Source organism: Pyrgilauda ruficollis, unplaced genomic scaffold (assembly GCF_017590135.1).
Source record: "Pyrgilauda ruficollis isolate IOZ18807 unplaced genomic scaffold, ASM1759013v1 scaffold144, whole genome shotgun sequence".
Classification (NCBI taxonomy): Eukaryota; Metazoa; Chordata; class Aves; order Passeriformes; family Passeridae; genus Pyrgilauda; species Pyrgilauda ruficollis.
This window is the reverse complement of record NW_024512988.1, coordinates 501,166-527,636: the sequence shown is the minus strand read 5'-3', so window position 1 is coordinate 527,636 and position 26,471 is coordinate 501,166. Positions and strand designations below refer to the sequence as shown.

Here is a 26,471-nt window from a genome sequence, read left to right as displayed (position 1 = left end):
GGCGGCGGACGGCGAGCCGGCGGGAGGCTCCAGAGCGCCGCCGCCGCCCGGCGCGGCCTCGGCGGCCGCGTCCCCGCCGCCGCCGCCTCCTTTGTTTTCCGCCATGTTTCCTCCTTTGAACCCGACCCCGCTCCGCGCACGCTCCGCGTCACCGCGTCACCGGGCGGGAGCGGGCGGGACCGGCGCCGCGCACGCGCGCGCGCTCCCGCGGCAACGGCGCGGCCGGGAGGGCGGGTCGTGACGTCAGGAGAGGCGGGGCTTTGGGTCCAGGGATGAGAGCCTATTGGGCGGTGGTGGCGGCAGGGGCGCGGCCACGCCCCCTCGGGAACGCCCCCGGGCACGGGGATGGGGAACGGAGCACCGGGAATAGGGAACGGGGCACCGGGAATAGCACACCGGGCTGGGGAATAACGCACCGGGAACAGGGCATCGGGAATAGCACACCGGGCTGGGAATAACGCACTGGGCTGGGGAATACCCCATCAGGAGGGGGAATACCGCACCGGGAGGGGGAATAACGCACCGGGAACAGCGCACCGGGCTGGGGAATAACGCACTGGGCTGGGGAATACCGCACCGGGGTGGGGAATAACCGTTCCGGACGGGAAATGACAAACGCAGGCTGGGAAATAACCCACGGGGGAGGGGAATAACGCGTGAAGAGGGGGAATACCCGTTGGGCTGGGGAATAACCCACCGGGACCGGGAATATCCGTCGGCATGGGGAATACCCATTGGGATGGGAAATAACCCACTGGGCTGGGGAATAACACCCCGGGAAGGAGAATAACCCCCCGGGACCGGGAATAATGCACTGAGCTGGGGGAATGGGGCACCGGGATAGGGAATAACCCATTGGGATAGGGAACAAAGCACTGGGATGGGGAAACACCCATGAGGAAGGGGTATAAGGCACAGGGATGGGGGATAATGGAGCAGGATGGAGAACAGGGCACCAGGACAGGAAACAGCAGACCTGGATTGGGAATATCGCACTGGGATGGTGAACAGAGCAGCAGGATGGGGAATGGCACACCAGCACAGGGAAAAGGCCACTGGGACACAGAGCAGTGCATCGGGATGGGAGTCAGAGCATGGGGACAGGGCAGCAGGAGCAGGAAGATCAGGAATTGTGCCCTGGGATGAGGAACAGGGCAGGGGGTGGCACGTGGCAGCAGCTCTCTGGCCACCGAGAGCGACACACAACTTCCCCAGGCCTTGCTGTGAGGAGATCAGAGAAAAGAATGAGAAACAATTCTTATCTCCACTTGCTGCACCTGGTATTGTGAACATGCGAGATTTGTTTACCAAAGGGTGGTTTCTTAATTAGCCAATCATGTTGGTGTTTGGACAGGAGGACCAGTTAGGTCAACAACCTGTATCGAAAATATACAACATTTGTATATTACATTTGTATATTATCTGTCTATAAAAGCAATGGGTTTCTTAATAATGATATAATATAATAAAGAGGTTGATCAGCCTTCTTTAAATTGTGGATTCAATGCTAATTTTGACCTTCCTGGAAGGTCAACTGGAAAATTCCAGTTTCCCCCCACTTCCCCTGCAGGGGATTCTCAGGGTCCACCTGGCCCAGCCATCTCCTCCAGAGCTGCCAGGCTTTGGACACAAAGCAGAAACCAGAGAAATAACAAAACAGGATTTATTAAAGGCGTAGGGGAAAACACAACAACGTGAGCTCCTGCTTTAAATATGTAAAAAGTTAAACAATTCACAGTACATTTAATGGTGCCTGTGACACATTTAAACAGGATGTTTAGAGTCCACCCTACCTCCTCCTAGAATTTAAAACAAGGAAAAGAAAGGATGGAAACACCCTTTTACCACCTCACACAACTGCAACTAGAGGTGTTTACAGACACAGCATCTCCAAAGTGTCTGGTTTGTAGTTTTTAACACATGCAGCACTAAGACAAGTCAGGATTAATTCACTGAAAGTCTTGCTGGATATTCTCCTTGTTTGCTTCCCCATGCTGCTGCTTGATTTGTGAAATTTCATTTTCCAGCTGCACAATAGTTCGTTCAATCTCATAATTTTTACTGACAAGAGAGACCCACCTGGAAGGGAAAAGAAACAAAAAGAGCCTTTAGGTGTTATGTTACAGTCCTCTGATCAAAAATCAAAGACAACCATTGCTCCAAAGCAAGCAGAAACACCAAATAAAGCAGCATTTTTCTTAACACTTGATAATCCTTAGTTGACATCAATGGTCATTGGAACAACCAAAGTGACAATGAGTAATTTTTAACCCTGTTAAACCTGAAAACACAAGAAGTTTAATGACTAGACTCATCCACCGACTGCCAATATTGAGATAAAGAAGAGTTTAAGACAATTTAGGAAATTTGAAGCAGCTAATAAGTATATCCTCTTCCCATGTGTTGATTCACTCAACCTCAGCAAATACAATATGGAATCAAACTACAAATACTTTAAAACACCTCCTGCAAAGGAACAGTATCCTACAGCAGCACCAAAGGATCACTGAATTTCAAGTGGAAGAAGAATTTCAAGTGAATTTCAAGCAATGGAGAAACTGTGGAAGGGTTAACAGAGGAATGTCAACACTCACGTGGATTCCATCTCCCTCAGCTTAGCCCCAGCTGTGAGCTGCATGTTCTTCCTCTGCCAGTTCAGGTCTTGAATGTTTTTCCTGGGGAGAAAAAGATGTATTTTTATTTACTCATTTCATTGGCATCTGCAGCACCTGTTGCTAATTTCCAAGTATTCTCAATTCCTAGAAGTACTGCCAGAAAACATTTGTGTAGCCAGGACTGTAATGACAACATCCAGATGGACAAATCTCAGTACAGGGCTCAGAGAGAACCCTGAAATAAATAAAAATAAAAGGCCAAACCCAACATCAGGGAAGATGTTCTTACAGAGACAACTGCACATTAAATTATCAGCAGTGAAATGAAAGCATTGCTACATTTCAGGGAGGATTCCACAAATCCAGAGCAGAGGTTCAAACAAACCAAACACAGAATTTTGAGTAGAACAGACATGATGAATGTAACTGCCTGGGGAGGGCAGGGTCACATTTCTCAATTATTAATTGTTTTTACTGGGTCTTTTTCCCTGTGACCATGGCAGCAGCATACATATTCCTCTGTATAGCATGGGGGGAGAGAAAGGTTCACTTCCAATTTCAGTACAAAAACATAAATAAGAAGACCCACCTCAATTTCTGAAGCTCTTTCTGGGCTTGTTCTATCATATGAACCAGGTGCCTGATGACAGAATGCAAGCAAAGCATTAAAAACACACAAATGGTAAACCAGCCCCATTTCACCTGACATTTAACTTGTCAGAATTAAGGATCCAACAAGGCCCTGCAGCACCTTGGCCCAGCCAGCAGATCCTTTACCTGCTTCCCTTCTCCTGAGCTCAGGAACCCTCTGCCTTCTCTCAGTTTGGAATTCCTTTGGCCTACTCTTTTATCTAATGCTTAGCCAACCCTTCTCAAAAGTGGACTCCCTGAAATATCCCCAGTGCTTCCTGCAGCCATGCTCTACAACCTTTTCTTGGCTTTTGCAGCAGATTTATTACAGCTCCAGGCTAAGCCCAAGATCTGTAGCAACTCATCTTCATTTCCACTACTGAGTTATTCCTTCACAGGCTATCACCAGCCTTAATTAACACCCACTCTCATCAACAGTAACCCACAACATTCAAGACTGGGATGTATTAAAACACATGCTGTTCCTTGGCCACAGAGACAGCTTTGAGATCACTCCTCTTTCACTCACAGCTCTCTCACAGGGGTTCATCTATTCCAGGCTACATTCTAAAGATTCCCACTGGATTTACACCCAATAAACAGACAGGAATTCAACACAGAATTTGTGTCCAGCAGAGCAGCTGAGGCCTTACTCATTGTACACCTTCCAGGCGTTGCAGCCGTGCTGGGACATGAGCTCCAGGTTCTCGATGCGCACAGCCTGGTGCTCCAGCTGTGCCATGGAATTGTTCACACACTCCTGCCACGCCGTGATGTCGTTCTTCTGCCCGGAGGAGGGGGCTGGCAGCTCGTACCTGCAAAGGGCACGGCTCACCCTGGGCACGGCTCACCCGGGGCACCGGGCACAGCTCACCCTGGGCACGGCTCACCCGGGGCACCGGGCACAGCTCACCCTGGGCACGGCTCACCCGGGGCACCGGGCACGGCCCTGCCGGCCCCACTCACCTCTTCATACTGAGCAGCTCCAGGGGCTGCCGGGCCGCCAGGCGCTCGAACTCGTTCCGCATGATCTCGGTCTGCGGGGAAGGCAGCGGTGAGGGACAGGCGGGGACGGGGGGTCACACAAACGGGGTATGGTGGGGAGGACGGGGACAGGACACAAACGGGTAACGGGGCAGGGGAGAGACACAGGAGGGGTGCGGCACCTCTTCATACTGAGCAGCTCCAGGGGCTGCCGGGCCGCCAGGCGCTCGAACTCGTTCCGCATGATCTCGGTCTGCGGGGAAGGCAGCGGTGAGGGACAGGCGGGGACGGGGGGTCACACAAACGGGGTATGGTGGGGAGGACGGGGACAGGACACAAACGGGTAACGGGGCAGGGGGAGAGACACAGGAGGGGTGCGGGGTGGGGAGTCCGGCGGTGGGCACACGAGGAGGGTACGGGGGAAGGCCGGGGACAGGCAGGGTCTGTCCCAGCCAGGTTACGGATGGGGACAAGCGGGCTATGGGGCGCGGGAGCCCGGTCGGGATACGGGGAGGCACTGGGCCGGGCGCTGGGAGCTGCCAGGCCGCCTCATCTCACCTCGAAGGCGCTGTAGTCGTGCGCGGGCAGGTAGCTCAGGTAGTTCTTGGTGGGCCGGTACCGCCGCGTCTCCTCCTCCACCAGCGCCGCGGCCTAACGCACACGGGGCGTCAGGCAGGCGGGCAGCCCGCCCGCCGCCCCGGCCCCTCCCCGCCGCCGCCCCGGCCCCACACGCACCGCCTCCCGCACGCCCGGCGCCTCGTAGCCCTGGTCGAAGTAGGGCAGCGCATCCACCACAACATCGCCGGCCACCAGCCCCGGGCCCGACATCTTGGCCGCGGCCGCGCGCACTGCGCGTGCGCACTCACGTCACGCCCGGCGGCACCGCACAGGGCTCGGTCGCAAACCCCGCCCCCGGGGATCAAACCCCGCCCCTCTGTGCCCAAACCCCGCCCCTTCCCGGCCTGCTCCAGCCCCGCCCCTCAGCCCAGGCCCCGCCCCTCCCGGGTGGCTCCAGCCCCGGTCCCGCCGCTCCCGGAGGTTTCCAGGCCTACCCCCGCTCCTCCCGGTGCGATTCCGACCCTGGCCCTTTCCCTCCCTGCCCGGTTCCGCCTTCCCTCCCGCTTCACTCCCGGAGTCACTCCAGCCCTGGCCCCGCCCCCTTAAGGAACGGAGACACGTGACAGGTTGGATGGATGAGCTGTTATTGATCCATGGAACTCCTTATCAATCCGTAAGCTGTTATCAGTCCACAGAAGTGGTTATCAATCCATGAGCTTTATCGATCCATGGAACTCGTTATCGATCCATGGAACTGGTTATGGACCCATGAGCTGTTATTGATCCATGGAACTGGTTATGGATCCATGAGCTGTTATCGATCCATGGAACTGGTTATGGATCCATGAGCTGTTATCGATCCTGGTGCCGGCTGTTCCCGCAGCACTCGCGGAGCCCCCGGCCCAGCCCGGCCCTCCCGGGGCCCGGCTCGGTCCGGCCCGGGCGGGGTCCGTGGTTCCCCCTCCCGCCGCTGTCCCGCAGCAGCGCCCGGTCACTTCTTCTGCAGGAATTTCATTTTGCTGCCTGCGGAGAAGAACCAGCATTAGGAGCTTTAGGTGAGCGTGGGCAGGCCCTGGCACAGGTGCCCAGAGCAGCTGTGGCTGTCCCTGCATCCCTGGCAGTGCCCAAGGCCAGGCTGGACAGGGCTGGGAGCAGCCTGGCACAGTGGGAGGTGTCCCAGCCTGTGGCAGAACTGGTCCCATCCATGGAACTGGTTATGGATCCATGAGCTGTTATCGATCCTGGTGCCGGCTGTTCCCGCAGCACTCGCGGAGCCCCCGGCCCAGCCCGGCCCTCCCGGGGCCCGGCTCGGTCCGGCCCGGGCGGGGTCCGTGGTTCCCCCTCCCGCCGCTGTCCCGCAGCAGCGCCCGGTCACTTCTTCTGCAGGAATTTCATTTTGCTGCCTGCGGAGAAGAACCAGCATTAGGAGCTTTAGGTGAGCGTGGGCAGGCCCTGGCACAGGTGCCCAGAGCAGCTGTGGCTGTCCCTGCATCCCTGGCAGTGCCCAAGGCCAGGCTGGACAGGGCTGGGAGCAGCCTGGGACAGTGGGAGGTGTCCCTGCCTGTGGCAGAACTGGTCCCTTCCCACCCAAATCATGGTGGGATTCTGTGAGCTGGAGACACTCCAGGACTCATCAGGCTGAGGAGCTTAAGGTGGAAAGCCACACATGGCCACCCCTGCCAGCAGACACAACTTTGGTCCCCTGGGCATGTCCTCAGCCAGGACCAAAGTTCAGGAACAAGCACTCAGAGCAGCAACTTAACAAATTTTATCTAAAGATATAAAAGCTTAAAAAGAAAAGAAAAACCTTACACAGTGTTCAGTGCCCCCTGAAGGAGTAAATGTAAACAAGGGAACCCAGGTGCAGAAGGAGAAGGAGCCTTCCTCTCTTTTGTAACAAATTAATGATTCAATAGCTACAATTAATTAAATAAAAAAAACAAACTATGAACAAAAGCAAGGTGTGTTCCTTTACCAAGACTGCGAAGGATTTTGTTCATTCCAGTTCGTTCCGTCTCTGGAATCCTCTCCAAATACTCCAAGGCACGGACCTCAAAAAGGCCTAAAGAGAAAAAAAAAATTAAAAATCACTCACCAAATGAGTTACTCCATCTTTTAGCATGTGGCATCATGATTAACAAGGCCACAAAAGGAAATCATGTATGCAGTGTGTGTAAGCTGCAGGATCAAGGAGAAAGGAGAGAGATGCAGAAATTGTGTGCTTTATAAACTGAATTATTTTGAGTAATTACAAGGGCACGGGGCTATTCCATGTGATATAATTCCAACAGCAGAGGCAGGTGGCATCATACTTCGAGAGGGAGTCTGTGGAGCAGAGTTCAAACAAGAAGGTGATGCCAAAACAAGAAACAAGAGGGTGATGCCTCTGATGCCTCAGGTTTTAGCTTGTCTATTTTTCAGATTCTGTGCTGCTTTAGTGTGTGGGTCTGGGCTTCACATTAGGGGATGGTGAGCTCTCTGCACAGAGCAGGGAGAAAAAACAATTCCTTCTCTAGCTGGGGACCAAGGACAAATGATCCAAATCTCAGGCCCAAGAGCACAAACAACGTGGGCTGAAGAGAGAAAAACAAGGATGGGACTGCATGGGCTAAAGCTGGAATTGGACAATTAACTGCAATGTGCAAATGGAGCAGAACTTATAAAATGTGAGACCCTGTGTTCCTCCATGTGCAGAATAATATCTGCCCATCACTATGATGAGAATTGTAACAGTAATTTAATGCTTTAGAATGCTGTAAAAAAGGTTTCAGCAAGTTTGTTTTTACCCCAACTGGCTTCAGCAATAGCACTGAAATAATTAGATCAGGTTAGGTGTTGTTAGAACTCTAATCACAGTTCTGCTCTGTAGGTAGGTCTCTGAGACCTACCTTTTGCAACTTTCCCAAAACCCTCTAATGGAGTAATCACAGATCTTCTGAACAGAGAGAGACATAACTCTCTCCCAGAATTTCCCTGGGAAGCTGTGAGAAGGCTCAGAGAAAAGAATGAGAAACAATTCTTATCTCCACTTGCTGCACCTGTTGTTGTGCACATGTGGAATGTGTCATGGAGATTTGTTTACCAAAGGGTGGTTTCTTAATTGGACACTGGTGATGGTGTTTTGGCTCCATTGACCAACGGGATCCACGTGTGTGTCTAGCAAGGGTGATGGGTTTCTTCTGAATAGTATAGTAGAATAAAACAATTGATTAGCCTCCTGCAATCATGGAGTCAATACTAATTGTTACCCAGCAGGGACCACTGCTACAATACTCTAATTTTAGATATTGCTACACCCATGACCAGCCATCCATTTTTGTGACCATTTTGGGTTCACCTGGGCGCAGCCCTGGCCGGGCTCTTGTGCTGCCCAAGGTGCATCCATTGAGGAGATCCTTTTAATAAATCCCTGCTTTATTCTTTAACTCTGTCTAGCTGTGGCTGCAGGCCCCCAGCTGGGTAATAATTAGCATTGACTCCATAATTGCAGAAGGCTGGTCAATTGCTTTATTCCTCTACACTAAATTATACTATATTTATTGTGGAAAAAATGCTAATCACTTGTTTTTAGAATTTTAAAAGTTTAATAGTAATAAAATGGTTATAAAAATAGTAATATAATTAGAGTAATAAAAATTTGGACAATTAGGATTTAGGACAATATGAGACAATAAAAACAAAGAGTTACAGACAGTTCAGGTACCTCTTTCTGGGCAAAATAAGCCCAAAAAAGGACCCATGTTAACAGAGGATTAACCCTTAAAAACAACAGCCTGTTGCATATTCATACACCTCATACATGATGCATAAATTCCATTCAAACAAAGGATTCTGTCTGGTCAGTGTCAGCTTCTTCCTCTGAATCCTAATGGCATCTTCAGGGCTGAGCAAGGTGGGAAGAACTCGATAAGAGAGCAATAAATTCTTTTTTTCTGAAAGATTTAGGTGTCCTGTGGCTGCTATCCCAGTGCCAGTCTTTTCTTAAAGTGTCTTACATAGCATAGTTTCTATTTTAACATTATGTTATAACTTAAAACTATATTTAACACACTACTTAAGAAAATTAATACGGCATAATTTTCTAACATAACATATATAATATTAATATTTGCAAAAAGCCAATCATAAAATATGCATTTTTCACATTTATTAAGAAGCTCATAACCCTTACTGACCATCTGATACAGCTTTGACCTAATTGGTAAATCCCTCCAAACACCATCACCAGTGTCCAGTTAAGATCCCACCCTTTGGTAAACAAATCTCCATGACACATTCCACATGCGCACAACAACAGGGCACAGCAAGTGGAGATAAAACTGTTTCTCATTCTTTTCTCTGAGCTTTTCACAGCTTCCCAGGAAAACCCTGAGAGAGAGCTGTCTCTGTTCAGAGGATCTGTGATTACCACATCCAGCTTCTGTTGTAGGTGAGGCTTCACAAGGCATCACCTTTGGCCAGGCTCTTGCTAAGCTCCCAATCAGCAAGCTTGTAACCCTTACTGACTGTCCAATACAGCTTTGACCTAACTGATCAATCAATCCAAACACCATCACCAGTGTCCAATTAAGATACCACCCTTTGGTAAACAAATCTCCATGACACACTCCACATGTGCACAACAACAGGTGCAGCAAGTGGAGATAAGAACTGTTTCTCATTCTTTTCTCTGAGCTTTTCACAGCTTCCCAAGAAAACCCTGGCAGAGAGCTGTCTCCGTTCAGAGGATCTGTAATTACCACATCCAGCTTCTGTTGTAGGTGAGGCTTCACAAGGCATCACCTTTGGCCAGGCTCTTGCTGAGCTCGCAGTCAGCAAGCTCGTAACTCTTACTGACCATTGGAGAGAGCTTTGATCTAACTGTTCAATCAATCCAAAGCTCGTAACCCATACTGACCATCCCATACAGCTTTGACCTAACTCAACAATCAATCCAAACACCATCACCAGTGTCCAATTAAGAAATCACCCTTTGGTAAACAAATCTCCATGACACATTCCACAGGTGCACAACAACAGGTGCAGCAAGTGGAGATAAGAATTGTTTCTCACAGCTTCCCAGGAAAACCCTGGGAGAGCGATGTCTCTCTCTGTTCAGAGGACCTGTGATTACCACACCCAGCCTGTGTTGCAGGTGAGGCTTCACAAGGCATCACCTTTGGCCAGGCTCTTGCTGAGCTCGCGGTCCTGGATGAAGCCGGCGAACATCTGTGTCTCCATGAAGCCGTGCAGGAAGTGGCGCACGGTGCGCGAGCCGTGGGACTTGCGGAAGGGCTCGCGCTGGAACACGCGCTGGCCCTGCTCCGTCACGCTCATGTGCAGCGAGTAGTGCCCCACGATCTCCACGAAGAACTGCACAAAAGCCTCCGAGACCAGCGAGTTCAGGCTCGTGTCACCTGCGGGGAGGACATTTGGCACTTTGGTCATTGCTCTCCAGGGGTTTCTCTGGGTCTGGATTGAAGGCACTGGAGATGATAGTTCATGTTCAGACTCAGGTGTTTATTATTTCTTCTCAGTAAAACAGTCTCACTGCTGTGAGTTCTGCAGCTTTTCATTAGAAGGCACAAAATGGCTAACAATCTCTTGTTACAAGGTCTTTTAAAGCTAAACTGTCCAATTAAGAACTGACACCTAGATTATTTCCCTGTCAAACATCTGGTGTGTAATGAGCTTTTAGCTCGTAACAGGCTAAGTTTAATTCTCTTCAAGAATTAGGCAAACTACAGAAGACAAACTCTCTGTAAAACAGAGAATTTATATTTATGGAATTATATAATTTGCTGGTGCCATTCTCTCAAGCCCCTCAGAGTTTTTTAAGTTTCTCACACTCCCTTATCTGATGAATCATGTATAAAGCAGTCCAACCTGGAAAATTATTGGCCAGATTACCCTCTAAAATACAGAAATTTGCTACATTCTCTGAGAAAAACATTGTCTCTGCCACTTAGAAAAATAGAATAAAATTTAAAGCACAACTGGATACAATAAAATTCAAAGCACAAAGGAACTGATCCTGTTGGCCCAAAGGAAACTACATTTCTGCACACACTAATTGTGAAAAGAGGAACTGTCAGCACACCAACCTTCTCACACATTCACAAGATGTTCTCAGCAAGATCACAGGGAAACAGCTAAAATGTCACTTCTTAGTGTTTTTTTACAATTTGCTCATTTCTACCAACTCCATGGCAGAGATCTGCTAATGGGAAAACATTTTTCCAAAGAACCTTTTCCGTGCACAACAACAGGTGCAGCAAGTGGAGATAAGAATTGTTTCTCATTCTTTTCTCTGAGCTTCTCACAGCTTCCCAGGAAAACGCTGGCAGAGAGCTGTCTCTGTTCAGAGGATCTGTTATTACCACATCCAGCTTCTGTTGTAGGTGAGGCTTCACAAGGCATCACCTTTGGCCAGGCTCTTGCTAAGCTCCCAATCAGCAAGCTCGTAACCCTTACTGACTGTCCAATACAGCTTTGACCTAACTGATCAATCAATCCAAACACCATCACCAGTGTCCAATTAAGATACCACCCTTTGGTAAACAAATCTCCATGACACACTCCACATGTGCACAACAACAGGTGCAGCAAGTGGAGATAAGAATTGTTTCTCATTCTTTTCTCTGAGCTTCTCACAGCTTCCCAGGAAAACGCTGGCAGAGAGCTGTCTCTGTTCAGAGGATCTGTGATTACCACATCCAGCTTCTGTTGTAGGTGAGGCTTCACAAGGCATCACCTTTGGCCAGGCTCTTGCTGAGCTCGCAGTCAGCAAGCTCGTAACTCTTACTGACCATTGGAGAGAGCTTTGATCTAACTGGCAATCAATCCAAAGCTCGTAACCCATACTGACCGTCCCATACAGCTTTGACCTAACTCAACAATCAATCCAAACACCATCACCAGTGTCCAATTAAGAAATCACCCTTTGGTAAACAAATCTCCATGACACATTCCACAGGTGCACAACAACAGGTGCAGCAAGTGGAGATAAGAATTGTTTCTCACAGCTTCCCAGGAAAACCCTGGGAGAGCGATGTCTCTCTCTGTTCAGAGGACCTGTGATTACCACACCCAGCCTGTGTTGCAGGTGAGGCTTCACAAGGCATCACCTTTGGCCAGGCTCTTGCTGAGCTCGCGGTCCTGGATGAAGCCGGCGAACATCTGTGTCTCCATGAAGCCGTGCAGGAAGTGGCGCACGGTGCGCGAGCCGTGGGACTTGCGGAAGGGCTCGCGCTGGAACACGCGCTGGCCCTGCTCCGTCACGCTCATGTGCAGCGAGTAGTGCCCCACGATCTCCACGAAGAACTGCACAAAAGCCTCCGAGACCAGCGAGTTCAGGCTCGTGTCACCTGCGGGGAGGACATTTGGCACTTTGGTCATTGCTCTCCAGGGGTTTCTCTCGGTCTGGATTGAAGGCACTGGAGATGATAGTTCATGTTCAGACTCAGGTGTTTATTATTTCTTCTCAGTAAAACAGTCTCACTGCTGTGAGTTCTGCAGCTTTTCATTAGAAGGCACAAAATGGCCAAAAATCTCTTGTTACAAGGTCTTTTAAAGCTAAACTGTCCAATTAAGAACTGACACCTAGATTATTTCCCTGTCAAACATCTGGTGTGTAATGAGCTTTTAGCTCGTAACAGGCTGTTTAATTCTCTTCAAGAATTAGGCAAACTACAGAAGACAAACTCTCTGTAAAACAGAGAATTTATATTTATGGAATTATATAATTTGCTGGTGCCATTCTCTCAAGCCCCTCAGAGTTTTTTAAGTTTCTCACACTCCCTTATCTGATGAATCATGTATAAAGCAGTCCAACCTGGAAAATTATTGGCCAGATTACCCTCTAAAATACAGAAATTTGCTACATTCTCTGAGAAAAACATTGTCTCTGCCACTTAGAAAAATAGAATAAAATTTAAAGCACAACTGGATACAATAAAATTCAAAGCACAAAGGAACTGATCCTGTTGGCCCAAAGGAAACTACATTTCTGCACACACTAATTGTGAAAAGAGGAACTGTCAGCACACCAACCTTCTCACACATTCACAAGATGTTCTCAGCAAGATCACAGGGAAACAGCTAAAATGTCACTTCTTAGTGTTTTTTTTCAATTTGCTCATTTCTACCAACTCCATGGCAGAGATCTGCTAATGGGAAAACATTTTTCCAAAGAACCTTTTCCACAGAAAGTACCTTGTGTGTCAGTCTGCTCGTGTGACAGGATTTCACTCCGTTCTTCCAGGATTTGTACAAGTGCAGCCTGCAGTTTATGGGGCAGGATCTCATCCTCATCTGATGCCTACAGGCAGAAACAGCCAAGGAAGGACTTTTGTGTTATTCCTATCAGCAGGAGAACCAGGGTGTAGATTAGAAATATTCATATCATGCCTAAAGCAGTTAGAGGGGAGTTATTCTGTGATATATCTTAAGGGAGACAATATATTTATCTTGCAACCACAGAAATTAAACACATTTGCTCAGCATGCCCCAAGTAGATTTTATTAGAGTCACACAACTGGCCACCACACAGACTCAGGCTTATTTCACCAGTAAAACACACAAAACCAATAAAAGTCTGTTGAGAAAATATTACAAGTTTCATAATATGGTTTAAAAAATCCCCCATTTCTTTAATACCTTTCTCCAGTTGCAGGCTGCAATACAAAACAGAACAGTGAGGCAAGGAAAAGGAGAAGCAAATATCCTGAGCTAGTAACAAAATCCCCAGCATTTTTATAGCTACTTGTCTGGGGATGCAGAAGCACTTTTGGGGAAGTTCAGCAGAGAACCCCAAGTGAACTGTGATTGTTTGTTCCCTAGACTGTCACTCCTGGGAAAAACAAGAACCCAAACCAACACACACCCCCCAGCTGGATGAGAGAGGAGAAAGTGCTGTACAGAACAGGGAGAGACAGACAAAAACAGCAGAGAATCTTAGGGACTCCCTTCACCTAAGAAACCAAGTAAGAGTTTTTAAACTCAGCTCAGACAAGCAGCATCTTTGGCTTTGCAGAGCTCTCCACCTCATGCAACCTCAACATTGCAATAAGGATTTGTAAGACCGTTTCTTTCTCTGTCAGTTCAAAAGGATTACAAGGTATTTCTTCAGCCACTGGAGTCTCCATATGAAGACCAGCTTCTCCTGATTTCTTTTTATGTTTTTTTTTTTCATCAATGCCTTTTCCTGGCATAAACCCACAAGTTACTGGTACTGTTATTTCACTCACCTCTTGCAAGAACTTGTCAGCACAAAGATCAACAATCAGAACCTGGGGAGACACAGAAAACACACTGACTCATAACCAGGTATGTTGCTGTATAGAAAAAACCCAGGTTTTAATTTGTTTTTTAGATGTGGGATGTTTTTTAAATAGGGCTGTCACACACAAAACACAAGTTTTGCATGGGTGCAGCCTGTCTCTGAGAACAGTGAATATTATTATTTTTGATAATGCTGGAACATCCTGACATTTATCTGGCAAATTCACCAAGCGGCTCAGAGAAGTTAGAGAGTTTATACTGAGACAGAATCCAGAGATTATTCCAGAGAGGTCAGCCTCATCCCACTGACACTGTCTGTGTCTCACATATCCTCACCTCCTCTATGGGCAGGTCCCAGAGCTGTGGCAGGGAGCAGGAGAGGATGCCAATGAGGAACGGGGTCGGAGAGCACACGATGTCGATCATGGAAGCTGGCAGGACGGGGATGTAGGTGTGCTGCCAGGTGAAGGGGTAAAGTGTTGCCACTGCAGCGTGCCCACATTTAGACAGAGTGCTGGAGAGGTGGGAGAAGCACAGGGAGGGTGGTCAGGGTCTCCTTCAGGGCAGGTGTCACGCGTGTACAGTCTGTGCATCAGCAGAGGGCCCATGCACCCACTTCTGAACTCAGTTATGGGGAGCTAAAACCACCATCAAGCCAGGTTAAAGAGGCAAAAAGGAAACATTCCCTTATCTCCTCTTGTGTAAACAGCATACTCCCAATTCTAGGCATGCACATGCTGTGTGGGGAGTGCAGAACGTTTTCAAATGGAACTAACTGCAAAACTAGACAAGCTTGGACATGGGACAGGTCCAAACACAGAAGAAACAATAACAACCAGTGACAGCCTCCCTCAGCAAGAGCTACTCAGACTCATCTCTTACCTTAAGTTGTCAGCCACAAAGATGACCCTCCTTTCCAGCAGGAGAGAGGCAAACACCCGGATGGTGTGGGACACACTCAGACACTGCAAGAGGCACTCAAAGTCAACGTGCTCCAGCCTGGAGTCCAAGGGGCGGCACAGCTCCATCACCTGGGAGCACACAGACACGGGGAGAGCTGGGGGAGAGCCCAGAGCAGGGACCTCAGCCTGAGGCACAGCTCAGCAGCTCCTCCTGAGGGGCAGGACCCAGGGAAAGGCTGGAGCTGTGCCAAGGGAGTTTAGGTTGGATATCAGGGAAAGGTTCTGCCCCCAGAGGCACTGCCCAGGCTCCCTGGGGAATGGGCACAACCCCGAGGCTGCCAGAGCTCCAGGAGTGTTTGGACAGCACTCCAGGGATGGGATTGTTGGGGTGCCAGGGGTTGGACTCAATGATCCTTGTGGTTCCCTTCCAGCTCAGGATATTCTCTGAATCCATGATTCTACATAGAATCCCATGACCCAGACAGCTGGCATGGGGCAGCACAGAAGAGTGCCCCAGAAACTCTTCATTAAGAAGCAGGGAATCACTTCCACGGCAGATGATTCCACAGCAAACACATCTCTGGGACAGTCTCCCTTCCAACTCCAGGATGTTTTCTTCACACTAATTATTTCCAGGTATAGTGAAGCAAGGCAACCTCGACAAAGGGGAGAAATCTCCATTGATGTTAGAAGGCTAACTCATTACTTTATTCTGCTATATTTTTCTACACTACATCTAAACTGAATCTGCACACACACTCAACTGAACAGAATCTCGTGACTGTCAGCCAACAGTCCCGACACACACACCTGGATTCAACTGGTCAATGAATCAAAACACACCAGAATCCAATGACCAATTCCCTTCAGGTAAACAATTCCTTCAGGTAAACAATCTTCCACAATGCATTCCACTTGTTCAAAACACAGGAGCAGTAAATGAGATAAGAATTATTTTTTCTTTTTCTGAGGTTCAGAGAATGTGAATCCCAGAAATATCCTTGGGAAGTTGTGCCTTGCTTTTCTCTGTGAAGAGAAATGCGGCCACATCCAGGCACCACAGTGCAGTTTGCAAAGAGCCTTTGTGCCCTCTCTGAGACCCCAGAGAGAGCAGGCAGCTCATCCTGAGCTGTGTTACCTCATCTCCTGCTCCTGGCAGGAAGCTCCTGACGGTGATGGTGCGGCCCGGGGCGGGGAACGGCGCCTCCATCACGCTGCGCATGAAGGGGTGCACCAGCGCTGGGGACATCTCTCGCCTCTTCTCCACCTCATCCAGGATCTGCAGGGAAACACACAGAGCCTTGGGTCACTGCTCCTGCTGAGCACAGGGGAGAATCCATCAGAGAAGGATCCAGCACAGACCCACTGCCCTCTCCCACCTCGCTTGGGACCCCTGTGAAATTCATCTCAAATGTCTGAACAGTCAAACAGGAACAGCTTCCTGTGAGCACAGCTCTCCAGTCTCCTGCCACTGGAAGGAAATATCTTGTATGTAGTCATCAAATTCTCATTATTTAGAGGAGTTAAGAGGAGCAACACCCATCCCCCTCACCAAGAAACCTCCCTGAAATGCTGTTCTAGAAACTCTGTGCTCCAATGATCAGAACCATCTTCCATCAAAGCTTGTCCCTGTATTCTGCTGCAATAACTGCACTTTATCTGCAGCAGCTTTCCACAGTCCTCACCTCCTTATCTCCCCTCCTCATGGTGCTGCAAAAAACCAGGGAAGATCCAACCCTGTCCCAAGCTGATTTTCCATTTCCAAGTCACAGAAGAAGAAGATGAAGGGGCACCCTCAGTAACAGCAGGTATCAGAGGATGAAGGGGCACCCTCAGTAACACCAGTTATTAGAGGATGAAGGGGCACCCTCAGTAACACCAGGTATTAGAGGATGAAGGGGCACCCTCAGTAACAGCAAGTATCAGAAGGCCTTTCCTGGCAGTAATTGCTGAAGGATTTGAGCATTGCCTGACAAGGCTCAGCACCAGGATTATATTTCCCTGCTCAAAGCAAAGACAGAGAGGAAGCACCACTCTCCTGGGATGAGCTGCAATCACTAAGCCTGACAGAAGCATCCAGTCACTGTGCAGCCTGCAGGCTGTCAGGGCTCAGGAATAGGCTGTGCCAGCTCACCTTGGAGAAGAGGTTGAAGCAGCCCAGGCGGCTCACGATGCAGTACACCTCAGGCAGGCGCTTCCCTTTCCCTTCTGGCTGAAAGGCAACAGCAACAGCTCTGCTGAGAACAGGGGGGCAAGGATCAACCCAGCACCCACACTGCAGCTGATCTGCAGAACTCCTTCTGCTACAGCCCTCCCTACATTTATGACTATGAAGGTTCTCAAGGAACACCCAGTTCCAGGAGCTGGGTCATGCCCAGAGCCCATTTCCCTATTTCTGGGCACCATCATGACCCTTCCCTCTGCAACCCAAGGGCTGGCACCACCACAGCAGCACAGGATGGGTAATCCACGTGGGAAAGCAGCCCTGAGTCACATCCTGACAGTGCCCAGACAGTGCTTCCTGTACCCCCAGCCCTCCCAGAGATGCTCACCAGGAGCTTCCTGCAGTACCCGAACCAGCGGCTGCCGTCCTCCCCCGTCAGCACAAAGGAAAAGGTTTCACTGGGGAACAAGGAGAGTCAGGGTTAAATTCACCACACAGCCCAGGGGACAGACTGACAAAGCACACAGACTCCTTCTGGTCATGCTGACAAGGGCCCAGGCATGATTACAAGGACTTTGGGATCTGTTCAGGGTAAAAACCTGCACCCCATGAGCTTTTCCATCTCTCCCCCTTCCCAGCTGCTCCCACTGAGCTTTTCTAGCTCTCCTCCTTCCCAGCTGCTCTCACTGAGCTTTTCCATCTCTCCTCCTTCCCAGATCCTCTCACTGAGCTTTTCTAGCTCTCCTCCTTCCCAGCTGCTCTCACTGAGCTTTTCCATCTCTCCTCCTTCCCAGCTCCTCTCACTGAGCTTTTCCATCTCTCCTCCTTCCCAGATGCTCCCACTGAGCTTTTCTAGCTCTCCTTCTTCCCAGCTGCTTCCCCATTCAGCCAAGGAGCAGCAGAAGCACTTCCAGCCTTGGACAAATTCTCCCTCCTTACAGGAAAGGCAGCAGCTCTCTAGCCCAGCTCCATACCTCATCCTCCCTCCTACCACAGGGATTTTCTGGATCCTTTCCCCTTTATCCCTACTCTGGCTGCAGCTTCTCTGGCACAGTCCAAAGCTTTCAGCATTGCCTCTTTCAGTCACAAGTATTCAAAACCAGGTGTTTACCTTTTGAGGTCTGATGAAGGGAACCAGTCTTTAGGATCTGGAAAGCAGAATTTGGGAATGACCTTTAGCCTCTCTTCAGTATCCTTTGATGGTCTGAAGGGATGTTCAGGCTGGAGGGGTAACAGATGCATTTGAAGTCACTGAAGTTGGTGCACAGCTGCAGCATTTAAAATACAGAAAGCATCTTCCTAACACTTCCAAAGGCTGATCCATCCCATAGCTAATGCACAGGTACAGGAGAACATGTTCTGACCATTAGCAGATTCCCAGTTCCCTCTTGCATTTTTCCTGCTGATTGGACCTTTGTAAAATGGCCCAGCTGGATAAGGACGGAGTAAGGATCTACAAGCATGGCTAAGTTTATTGGAAAATGAATGTAGAGATGAGCCCCCAAATGATGGCTGGGCCAGCCTGCCTTGGTTCTGCCCCTGGGAGATTTGAAAACACTAATAGGAACAGGAATGTGTTCAGCTTTTGATCACTCATAACTGAAGTGCAAAAACTGTCCCTGAATCACGTGTTCCAGCCACATCACATGTGGGCTCAAATCAAATCCCTCAAGGACTCCAGGACACTTTCCATGATCAAAACTGTCCAGAAAGAGCAAAAGAAAGGTGTTCAGATAAGAGGCTTCATAAGAAATGTAAGGAAATTTTACACATTTAAGTAGGAAATGACCCTGAGAAGTGGAAAGTTTATTGCATGAAGTTGATTTTAGGCACTCAGCACATCCAGGCTATTCCAATGTCCCAAGTGTGACAGCACAAAGTGTTAGGAAAACAGAACAGCATTTTCACAGAGTAACAGTTGTACCAAAGCTTAGATGTCCTTGGGCACACAGCCCAAAGCAGAGGGTGACAGCAGATTACTGGGAAGCAAAGCTAATATTAGAAGGGAGACACCCAATCTGACCCACTGTCCCATCTAAGTCACTCACCAAAACACTTTCCCTTGAGCAGAAGATAAATAAATCTGAGAAAATAATTTTTTGTGTCAGTGCCTTTATAAAAGCCAGTAGAGAGCAGGAGGGGAACCCTGCAGTGCCCTTCCCAAAGGCAATGGAGAGACTGAGAGGCTGCACCAGGGAAAACCCAAATCTGCTGGACTCCTTTCTCCCTCCCAACACCCCAAAGTTTGCACTTTTAGCAGATATTATTTGGGTGTGTTCAGCTTACCCACTAAATTAACACTGTGCACTATTTCTGGCTGAAGTTCCTTATTTATCTTGTGAACCCAAGGCATGTACTCACTTAAGACACTGGAGTTATTTGCACACAAATCCTTTGGGACACTGTGGGACCTGCTGGGGCCCCACACAACCACCCTGAGTGGATCTGACATCTCCTCTGTGTGGATGACATGCAGATTCCTCAATTATCCCTGGCTTTCTGATGGCCCAGCCAGAATTGCTGGCTCTGTTCTGTTTTCAGTGGAAGGCAGCAGGTATGAGCCCAGACACTGACAACTGAATATTCATCTCAATCTGGTACCACAAAAACACCAAGGCTCCATCTCAGCTTCCCAACTTAGCTCACTGAGCTATAAATTCAGTCACACACTGGTTTTGCCACCCGTTTGGGCTGAACAGCTTATTTCAAAGAGCTTGGCTTAGCTTCAACTTCCACAGCTCTCCTGGTTTTGGGGGCTTCTACAAACAGCTTTGCCATTTTTTTTTTTTATTATTATTTTTCAAAACAGTACAAATAAGCATAAAAGCCCTGGGACTCCAGTTCCTGTGCATCATCAGTGCCTCACTCCTTGTTTGTAAAGGACAGACTGCCAGGATGAGGTTCCTGCCAGCTTTGGGACAGAGCTCTGCACTCCTTCCTCTCCTTCAGCTGGTATCAAATACCCCTTGGCTTCATGAAATTTGAATTAAGTAGGAAAAAAGTAGTTCAAAAAAGAAAATAAACTTATTATTAAGACACATATTCAACAACCTCCTGACACCACACATTGGGTGTGCAACAGAGCAAGGTGCCCCACATTCCAAACCCAGATCCTGACCAGTGCAGTTCTGAAGGGGAAACAGAGCTGAGCAGATTCCCACACAGCTCCTACCTTGCTGGGGAACTGCTGGATGATGTGTGGTGTGTAGGTGACCTCAGATGCCTTCTTGTGCAGGGACACCACCACGAAGAGCTCGAAGAGCCGCTGCTCCTGGAGCTCGATGAGATCCCTCTCCAAGGTCTGGTAGTGCGGGTTCCTCTTGGAGGCCGAGCGCCTCAGGCACCTGGGGCGACCTGGGGAGAGCAAAAAACCCCAAACCAGCCTGTGGCTGGCACTGCCACACACCTACAGGGCACAGAAGAGGACTCAGCATTGCCATCAGAGGGGGAGAAAGGAATGGGTGGATTTGCCCAACATTCAAATGCTCCCCGTGGGAAATGAACCCTGTGTCAGCTCCTTGTGCACAGAGCTGAGCTTCCCCCAGGGAACAAGTGACAGGAGGAGAGGAAATAACCTCAGATTCCACTGGAGGAAGTTTAGATTTGATATTAGGGACAATTTCTTCACTGGAATGGTTGCTGTCATTGGAGCAAGCTGCCCGGGGCAGTGGTGGAATCACCATCCCTGGAGGTGTTTAAAAAATGTGTGGATGTGGCCCTTGAGGATGTGGTTTAATGGTGAGCATGGTGGTTGTGCTGGGTTGATGACTGGCCTTGATGACCTTAGAGGTCTTTCCCAACCCTAACAATTCCAGGATTCTGTGATTCAGACAGGGAACACTGGCCTGCAAATCCAGAATCCTGCAAATCTGCAGCTCTGCAAATTCCCCCTGACAGACACTGAAATTTCTCCTGCTGCCCTGATGTTCTTACACATCTCAGAGTGTACAACAAGGTACCAGGGAGTGAAGGCCAGCTGCACCAGGTCAGGAGCTGCCAGGACTCAGGGAGCCACTCCAAACACCAGGGGCACTCAGGAGAGGCAGAGGCAGCTCCCTGGCCAAGGCACCCCCAGGCTGGGCTGTCCTGACAGGCAGCACAGGCTCACAAGAACAGGCACAGCCCTCTGACATCAGGAATTCCTGTGGCCCAGGCACTGTGACACATTCTAGACACTCTCAAACAACTCTTCCATCAGGCAGTGACTCAATCTTTCTGAAGAAATCTCAGTATTTCTGCTGAGATTCTTCACTCTCCACTACTCTCCTTAACATAGGGGAGTTAAAGCCTTTTGAATATTTCCCTCTAAGTAAATGAAACACCCAAAATAAAATCATAGAATAGAATCATAGAATTCATAGATTCCTTGAATGGTTTGGGTTGAAGAGACCTCATCCAGTGCCACCCCCTGCCATGGGCAGGGATACCTTCCACCATCCCAGACTGCTCCAAGCCCTGTCCAGCCTGGTCTTGGACACTTCCAGGGATCCAGGGGCAGCCACATCTGCTCTGGGCACCCTTTGCCAGATCCTTCTCTTTAATCTATCTTCACATGGAAGCTAAAAGCACCTAAAACCAAGCAGGTGTTTCAGGTCTGGAGTTTGGGTCTATGATCCAGCTCAGGACATTGGAGCCAGACAAATACCCAGGTGAACTCTCCCCAGAAGAAAGGACATTTCACAGCATTACATAAAACAGAACCAAGGGAAGGAATCAGGAGGGAGATAACCTCAAGCAGCAGCAGCAAAGGTGACCAGGAACAACCTCCTTCCAACCCAAAAATGACTCTGCTTCTGCTGGCTGGCAGATTAATGGCATTAAACCTCAAGGGCTCAGGGGAAGGAGCAGAAACAGAGGTTGGTTTGTCACAGCAGCAGCTCCCAGACGTGGCCATGTGGCCTCTGAGAGGCTCCCTGGCCCTGTCTCAGCAGATCCCCACACGTCAGCTCATCCCACCAGGGCCTCAGCCAAGGGTGCAGTGCTGTGGGACAGGACCAGCCCTGTGATTCACTCACTTTTGGGCTGATTTTCCGTATCGCTTTCATTCCCGCTGGTTTCACCTGAAACACACATAGTTTTCACTTATTAGCCATGCAGAAGGAAGATGGGCAACACCCAAAATTGGGAAAGAGACAACCAGAGACTCATCAGATCAACATCCCTCAGGGCTACCCACCAATCCTGCCCAAAGCATCAGCCAAGGGCAGCTGGAAAATGTGTTACAGCAGCAAATTGCAAAGAGCAGAGCTGGTATCAAGGCAGTGGTGCCAGTGAATGACCTGCAGGTCAGCTGAACACAGGCAGAGAACACAAACCAGCTGGTTGGTTGAGGCTGCTATAAAACTTAACAGAGCTGCTGAACAGAGTAATTATAAATAAAGACCCTACCCAAGCAGAACAAGGCACACAGACAATGAGTGCAGTAGTCACTGGTAGCTCTCATGCCAAGTGATTTTCTGAGGAATTTTTGCTTTAATCTGCTTTTTTGGAAAAGCACTTTTAACCAGCAGCCCAGCTCTGCAGGCTCAGAATCCCCCCCTTGTGACAGTGTTGAATTTGTGTTAGGCAGGTGTTCCTTGAGCTGAAAGCTCAATTCCAGCCACAAGTGTGGGGTTTGCACTGCTGAGTCAGCATGAGGTGGTGGTGCCAGGCCAGGGACAGGGGAATTGTGCCACTCAAGGTGTGTAGAGCACAGACAGTGGTGCTGGAGACCTCAGTACCTTTCACTGGAGCTGCTTCTCTCCCAGCAGGACTGAGCAGCTTCACCTTCTTCTTTCCACGCTTGGAATCAAAGATCTCCTGTATTTTCAGCACCAGCTGAAATCCAAAGCAGAAGCAGAGGTTAATGTGGGGGTCCAGAGAAGGCTCCAAGTGCCAATAGGAGGGCAGCCCAACAGCCACCACCCAGGACTTGGGGAAAGCTGCCCAAATCCTGCAGGAACCCTGGCTCAGAGGTTCCTTCTAGCCCAGCTCACTGGATAAAGAATGAGCACAGATTTCTGCTGCAAGAGAGAGATTCCTGTCAGCACAGCTCAAAGCTGACAGCAGACTGTACAAGCACTCTGGAAACTGTCACACTTGCCTTCCCAAATAGAAGTGACAAACTGTCTGGCATCAGATTTCCATTTTCTATGCAAAGACACTTGCAAGAACATCTCAAACCCTGCAGCACAGAGGACTCAGAACATGCTCCCAGCACCCCAACTCTTTCCAAGCCCAGAAAAAGAGAGCTCTCTCACTGTAACTTGGGGTTGGTTTTTGGGTTTGCTGCTGTAGTTGATGTCAGCTCAAGTCTCCTAAAGCACAAGGGAGGCTGCTCCAAGCACAGGCCCTGCCCCAGGTGTTGCTGGAATGAGAGGATGATGTACTCAGGGTACCCTGCTCTAGTGGAAGGTGTCCATGGCCATGGCAAGGGGTGGAATGAGGAGGAAATTAAGGGCCTTTCCACCCAAACCATTCTGTGATTTTGCACAAATGAAGACAGACAGTGGGACAGAACAATGGCTCTGTGCTGCAGGACCACACACCTGGTAAAAGCTGGGTAAAAAGCTGGGTAAAAGCACAGTCCAGTGCAGACTAAGCACAGACATGAAAGAAGGGTCAGCACTTTGACACTCTGCATTGGTGCTGGTAATCTTCCACTGGTCACGACGGCCTTACAGCCAAAATCCTGACACTTTCTGTGTCCCTGTCACAGCCTGCTCTGTGCTTTCACCTCACCTGCCAGTGCCCCAGGGGCTCCTGACTCCCCACATCAAAGGCAGCTTCATGGCAAGAGGGATTTACCCTAAATGCAGGGAGCAGGTCAAGTTCATTCCTGCCTCAAGAATTCATTCAACTGAACACAGGAGGGTGGGGCCCAGCCATTTGTCATCACAAATACAGCATAAAAAGAAATATATTAAAGAGAACCTGTTTGTTCAGTTCAAGTGTTTAATCCCCAGATCAGCAGTCCAGGCTTAGGCTCTCCTTTTCCAATGGTTTTTTCCCCATTTTTTGCCTCAGCCAACCCTCCCAGCACGAGGAGGCTGCAGGGAACAAACAGCCCACTGCAGAGAGCAGTGCTCCTCCTGCCAAACCTGCCTTCTTTCCCTTTTTACCCAGCCTTACCTAGGAGATCTTAATTTCTGTCCTGATTTTTGTGCAGCTGAGTCACCACCCTGGGTGTGTTTAAGGCAGCCATGTGTTTCTTAGGCAAAAGGTTTTGTCTTTTTAGACCCCAGTCCTTTTCTCAACCTCTCGAGCAATCTTGGCTCAATTCCTCATGAGCAAAGAGAGTAAAGTGCTCTTCCTGCATGTAAATTGTTACCAGATTTTTGGAATAGGTTTGCTTTTGGAGAACATTTTATTTTCCCTCTCCAAATGAGAGATACTCTCCATCACAGCATTTTTATAATCTTGCCATCTCCTTCCTGATTTTCCAGACCTAGAATTCGTTTAAAAACACAGACAGAAGTTACTTGATACTCCAAAGCACTTTAAAGGTTTGAAAAGTCCTTTGCAGCTGTCCAACTCTACCTCACAGTCTTGTGCAATCTGAGCAAATACACGTGACTTTGAGATGAAATAAAGATCTGCTGAAGTGAAATGATTTTACCACAGAAAAATAAGTCTTTCTCACTACCACAACTTGAATTTGAGTCCCATGCACCAAGTGCCACCACAGTGGCAGCTGCAGCTGCCCTTCTACAGCACGTGGTGCCTTTTGTCACAGAGGGATGCGAGCTGGTCACAAACATGAGGATCTAGAAATCTTCCCAAGGCACCAAACTGAACAGTCCTCTGTGTGAAGGTGGATTAAAAGCCTTCCTCACCCCTCTGGCCTCAGCAGCATAATTGTCTCTGCAGCCAGGCAGGAGGGAGAGGCCAGAAGGGACAGCTGGATGAAGGCTTTGTGAAATGCTCTTATCCCTGAGAGTTCCTCTGCACCCTTAAACTATGAAACAGCTGCTCCTGGTGCCAGTCCAGAACTCCAGGCCAACATTCCAAGTAACCAAGGGCCCCACAACTATCCCACAGCTCAGGGCCTGCAGTGGAACACCAGGATCAGCCTGGGAAGTCACTGGGAGCAGGGACATGTCCACAAAGCATTACAGAGCTGCCCTTGGAGCTCTCCAAGAGCGCAAACCCAGCACCAACACTCCATGGAAACACTGGGAACAAGGCTTAGGTGACAAAGCACGAGGAAGACCTTGTGTTCACACACAGCCCTGACCTCCAGGCCAACACTGAGCACTTTGTCTGCCCACAAAAACACCACTGTGATTCCTGACCAACAAAACCACTACTGTCCCAGCTAGAACTGGCACTCAGACCCCCAAACACCAGCCCTGCCACTTGGACAGGGAATGGCTGGAGCAGCAGTGCCAAGCAGCAATCACCTGCCTGGCCCACAGCTCTGTGGCCCCTCACAAAGCACTTGCAAAGCAGCAAGACCTTGAAATGCCAGGCAAGAAGTGAAGTTTTACACTTGAATCTCACCCAGGGCAGGTTCTTTCTCCTGCTGGCAGCCTCCACTGCTCGGAACAGCTTCCACTCAGACAGAGTGACAGGCAGGGAGGTCTCCTTCCCCACCTTCCCTTGGAGATTTGTCTGGGAGGGCTTCAGCTCCAGTGACTTACGGCTGAGGAAGGGAGGTTTTGGGGGAGGCTGGAAAACAGAAGCAGAAGAGATAGTCAAGCATGAGATCCAGCTTTGGTCCAAGGTCACAGGCACAGGAGTCGGATTACAGCTGGTAAATCTGCTCTACCAAGCTCTCCATGCCACCTCCCCACTCAAACATCTCACCAAATCTCTCTTGTTCCTACTCTTTTGCTCCTTAGCAACTTAATCAGCTGCCATGGCTGCTCATTATTTACATTATATATTATTTACATTAAAAACAAGCAATAAAACAATAAGGCAAATGAATGACTTGCAGTGTGGAATGTGAGGCTGAGCATATTCCCATCATTGTGGGAATGATACTGCAAATACCTGCCCCTTTAATCCCCCCACCCTACCTTGGGAGCCCTGCTGATGCTCCGGGGAGGGGGCAGCTTCCAGACAGATGGGACCTTCCACAGGGGCAAGGGCAGTGCTCTGATATCTTCATAAGGATGTTCTTTTGTAGCACCTGGAAAAAGCATTGGATGGGGGATTTATGAAAGGAGATAAAGCCCTGTAATTTTTGCCAGGGATATAAGTGGGGAGAGTGTGCCAACAACAGGGTCTGAGAGACCAGTTTAAAGCTGGATGAGGTTCCCACCACATCCTTCTAACCCACTGCCATCAACTTGGCAAACTGCACATGGTCTCAGCAGGACAAAACCCTTCTTCCCCTGCAGAGCAAGCAGCTCTATTGCAAAGCAGCTCATT

At 49.2% G+C, this 26,471-nt stretch overlaps 3 protein-coding genes across 4 annotated transcripts in view; all 3 read right to left on the bottom strand.

The window, feature by feature from the left end:
- TRIM33 (tripartite motif containing 33) overlaps nt 1-105 on the bottom strand; it is a 43,770-nt gene extending 43,665 nt beyond the window's left edge. Inside the window, 1 exon segment of the mRNA XM_041460481.1 lies at nt 3-105. Within this exon segment, the coding sequence (XP_041316415.1) occupies nt 3-105 (103 nt within the window).
- A 1,544-nt stretch (nt 106-1,649) lies between these two features.
- On the bottom strand, nt 1,650-5,144 carry BCAS2 (BCAS2 pre-mRNA processing factor). Of its 2 annotated transcripts, none has more exons than XM_041460541.1 (7): nt 4,965-5,144; nt 4,788-4,880; nt 4,212-4,282; nt 3,899-4,060; nt 3,205-3,255; nt 2,595-2,675; nt 1,650-2,079 (listed from the first exon to the last, which is right to left on the bottom strand). In XM_041460541.1, exons 1-7 carry the CDS (start codon nt 5,055-5,057, stop codon nt 1,950-1,952), a joined length of 681 nt encoding a protein of 226 aa, XP_041316475.1. In that variant the 5' UTR covers nt 5,058-5,144; the 3' UTR covers nt 1,650-1,949. The 2 variants fall into 2 exon arrangements, with proteins under 2 accessions (XP_041316475.1, XP_041316474.1); XM_041460540.1 differs by lacking the exon at nt 4,212-4,282 and adding an exon at nt 4,412-4,482 and having other exon boundaries at nt 4,965-5,135.
- An 856-nt stretch (nt 5,145-6,000) lies between these two features.
- DENND2C (DENN domain containing 2C) overlaps nt 6,001-26,471 on the bottom strand; it is a 30,061-nt gene continuing 9,590 nt past the window's right edge. The window contains 16 exon segments of the mRNA XM_041460537.1: nt 6,001-6,190; nt 6,763-6,849; nt 11,894-12,133; nt 12,981-13,086; nt 14,015-14,056; nt 14,385-14,562; nt 14,931-15,079; nt 16,089-16,229; nt 17,085-17,162; nt 17,503-17,572; nt 18,226-18,335; nt 20,287-20,468; nt 22,130-22,174; nt 22,835-22,931; nt 25,596-25,763; nt 26,117-26,229. Of these exon segments, the coding sequence (XP_041316471.1) occupies nt 6,159-6,190; nt 6,763-6,849; nt 11,894-12,133; nt 12,981-13,086; nt 14,015-14,056; nt 14,385-14,562; nt 14,931-15,079; nt 16,089-16,229; nt 17,085-17,162; nt 17,503-17,572; nt 18,226-18,335; nt 20,287-20,468; nt 22,130-22,174; nt 22,835-22,931; nt 25,596-25,763; nt 26,117-26,229 (1,838 nt within the window). The 3' untranslated portion in view covers nt 6,001-6,158.

Excerpts from the sequence above, each read along its gene's own strand:
- BCAS2 (XM_041460541.1), bottom strand. The coding sequence starts at position 5,057 with ATGTCGGGCCCGGGGCTGGTGGCCGGCGATGTTGTGGTGGATGCGCTG. Across the intron at positions 3,256-3,898 it reads GCCTGGAAGGTGTACAATGA|GCACCTGGTTCATATGATAG; the intron begins GTAAGGCCTCAG and ends TTCTGTCATCAG. Across the intron at positions 2,676-3,204 it reads AAAGAGCTTCAGAAATTGAG|GAAAAACATTCAAGACCTGA; the intron begins GTGGGTCTTCTT and ends TTTTCTCCCCAG.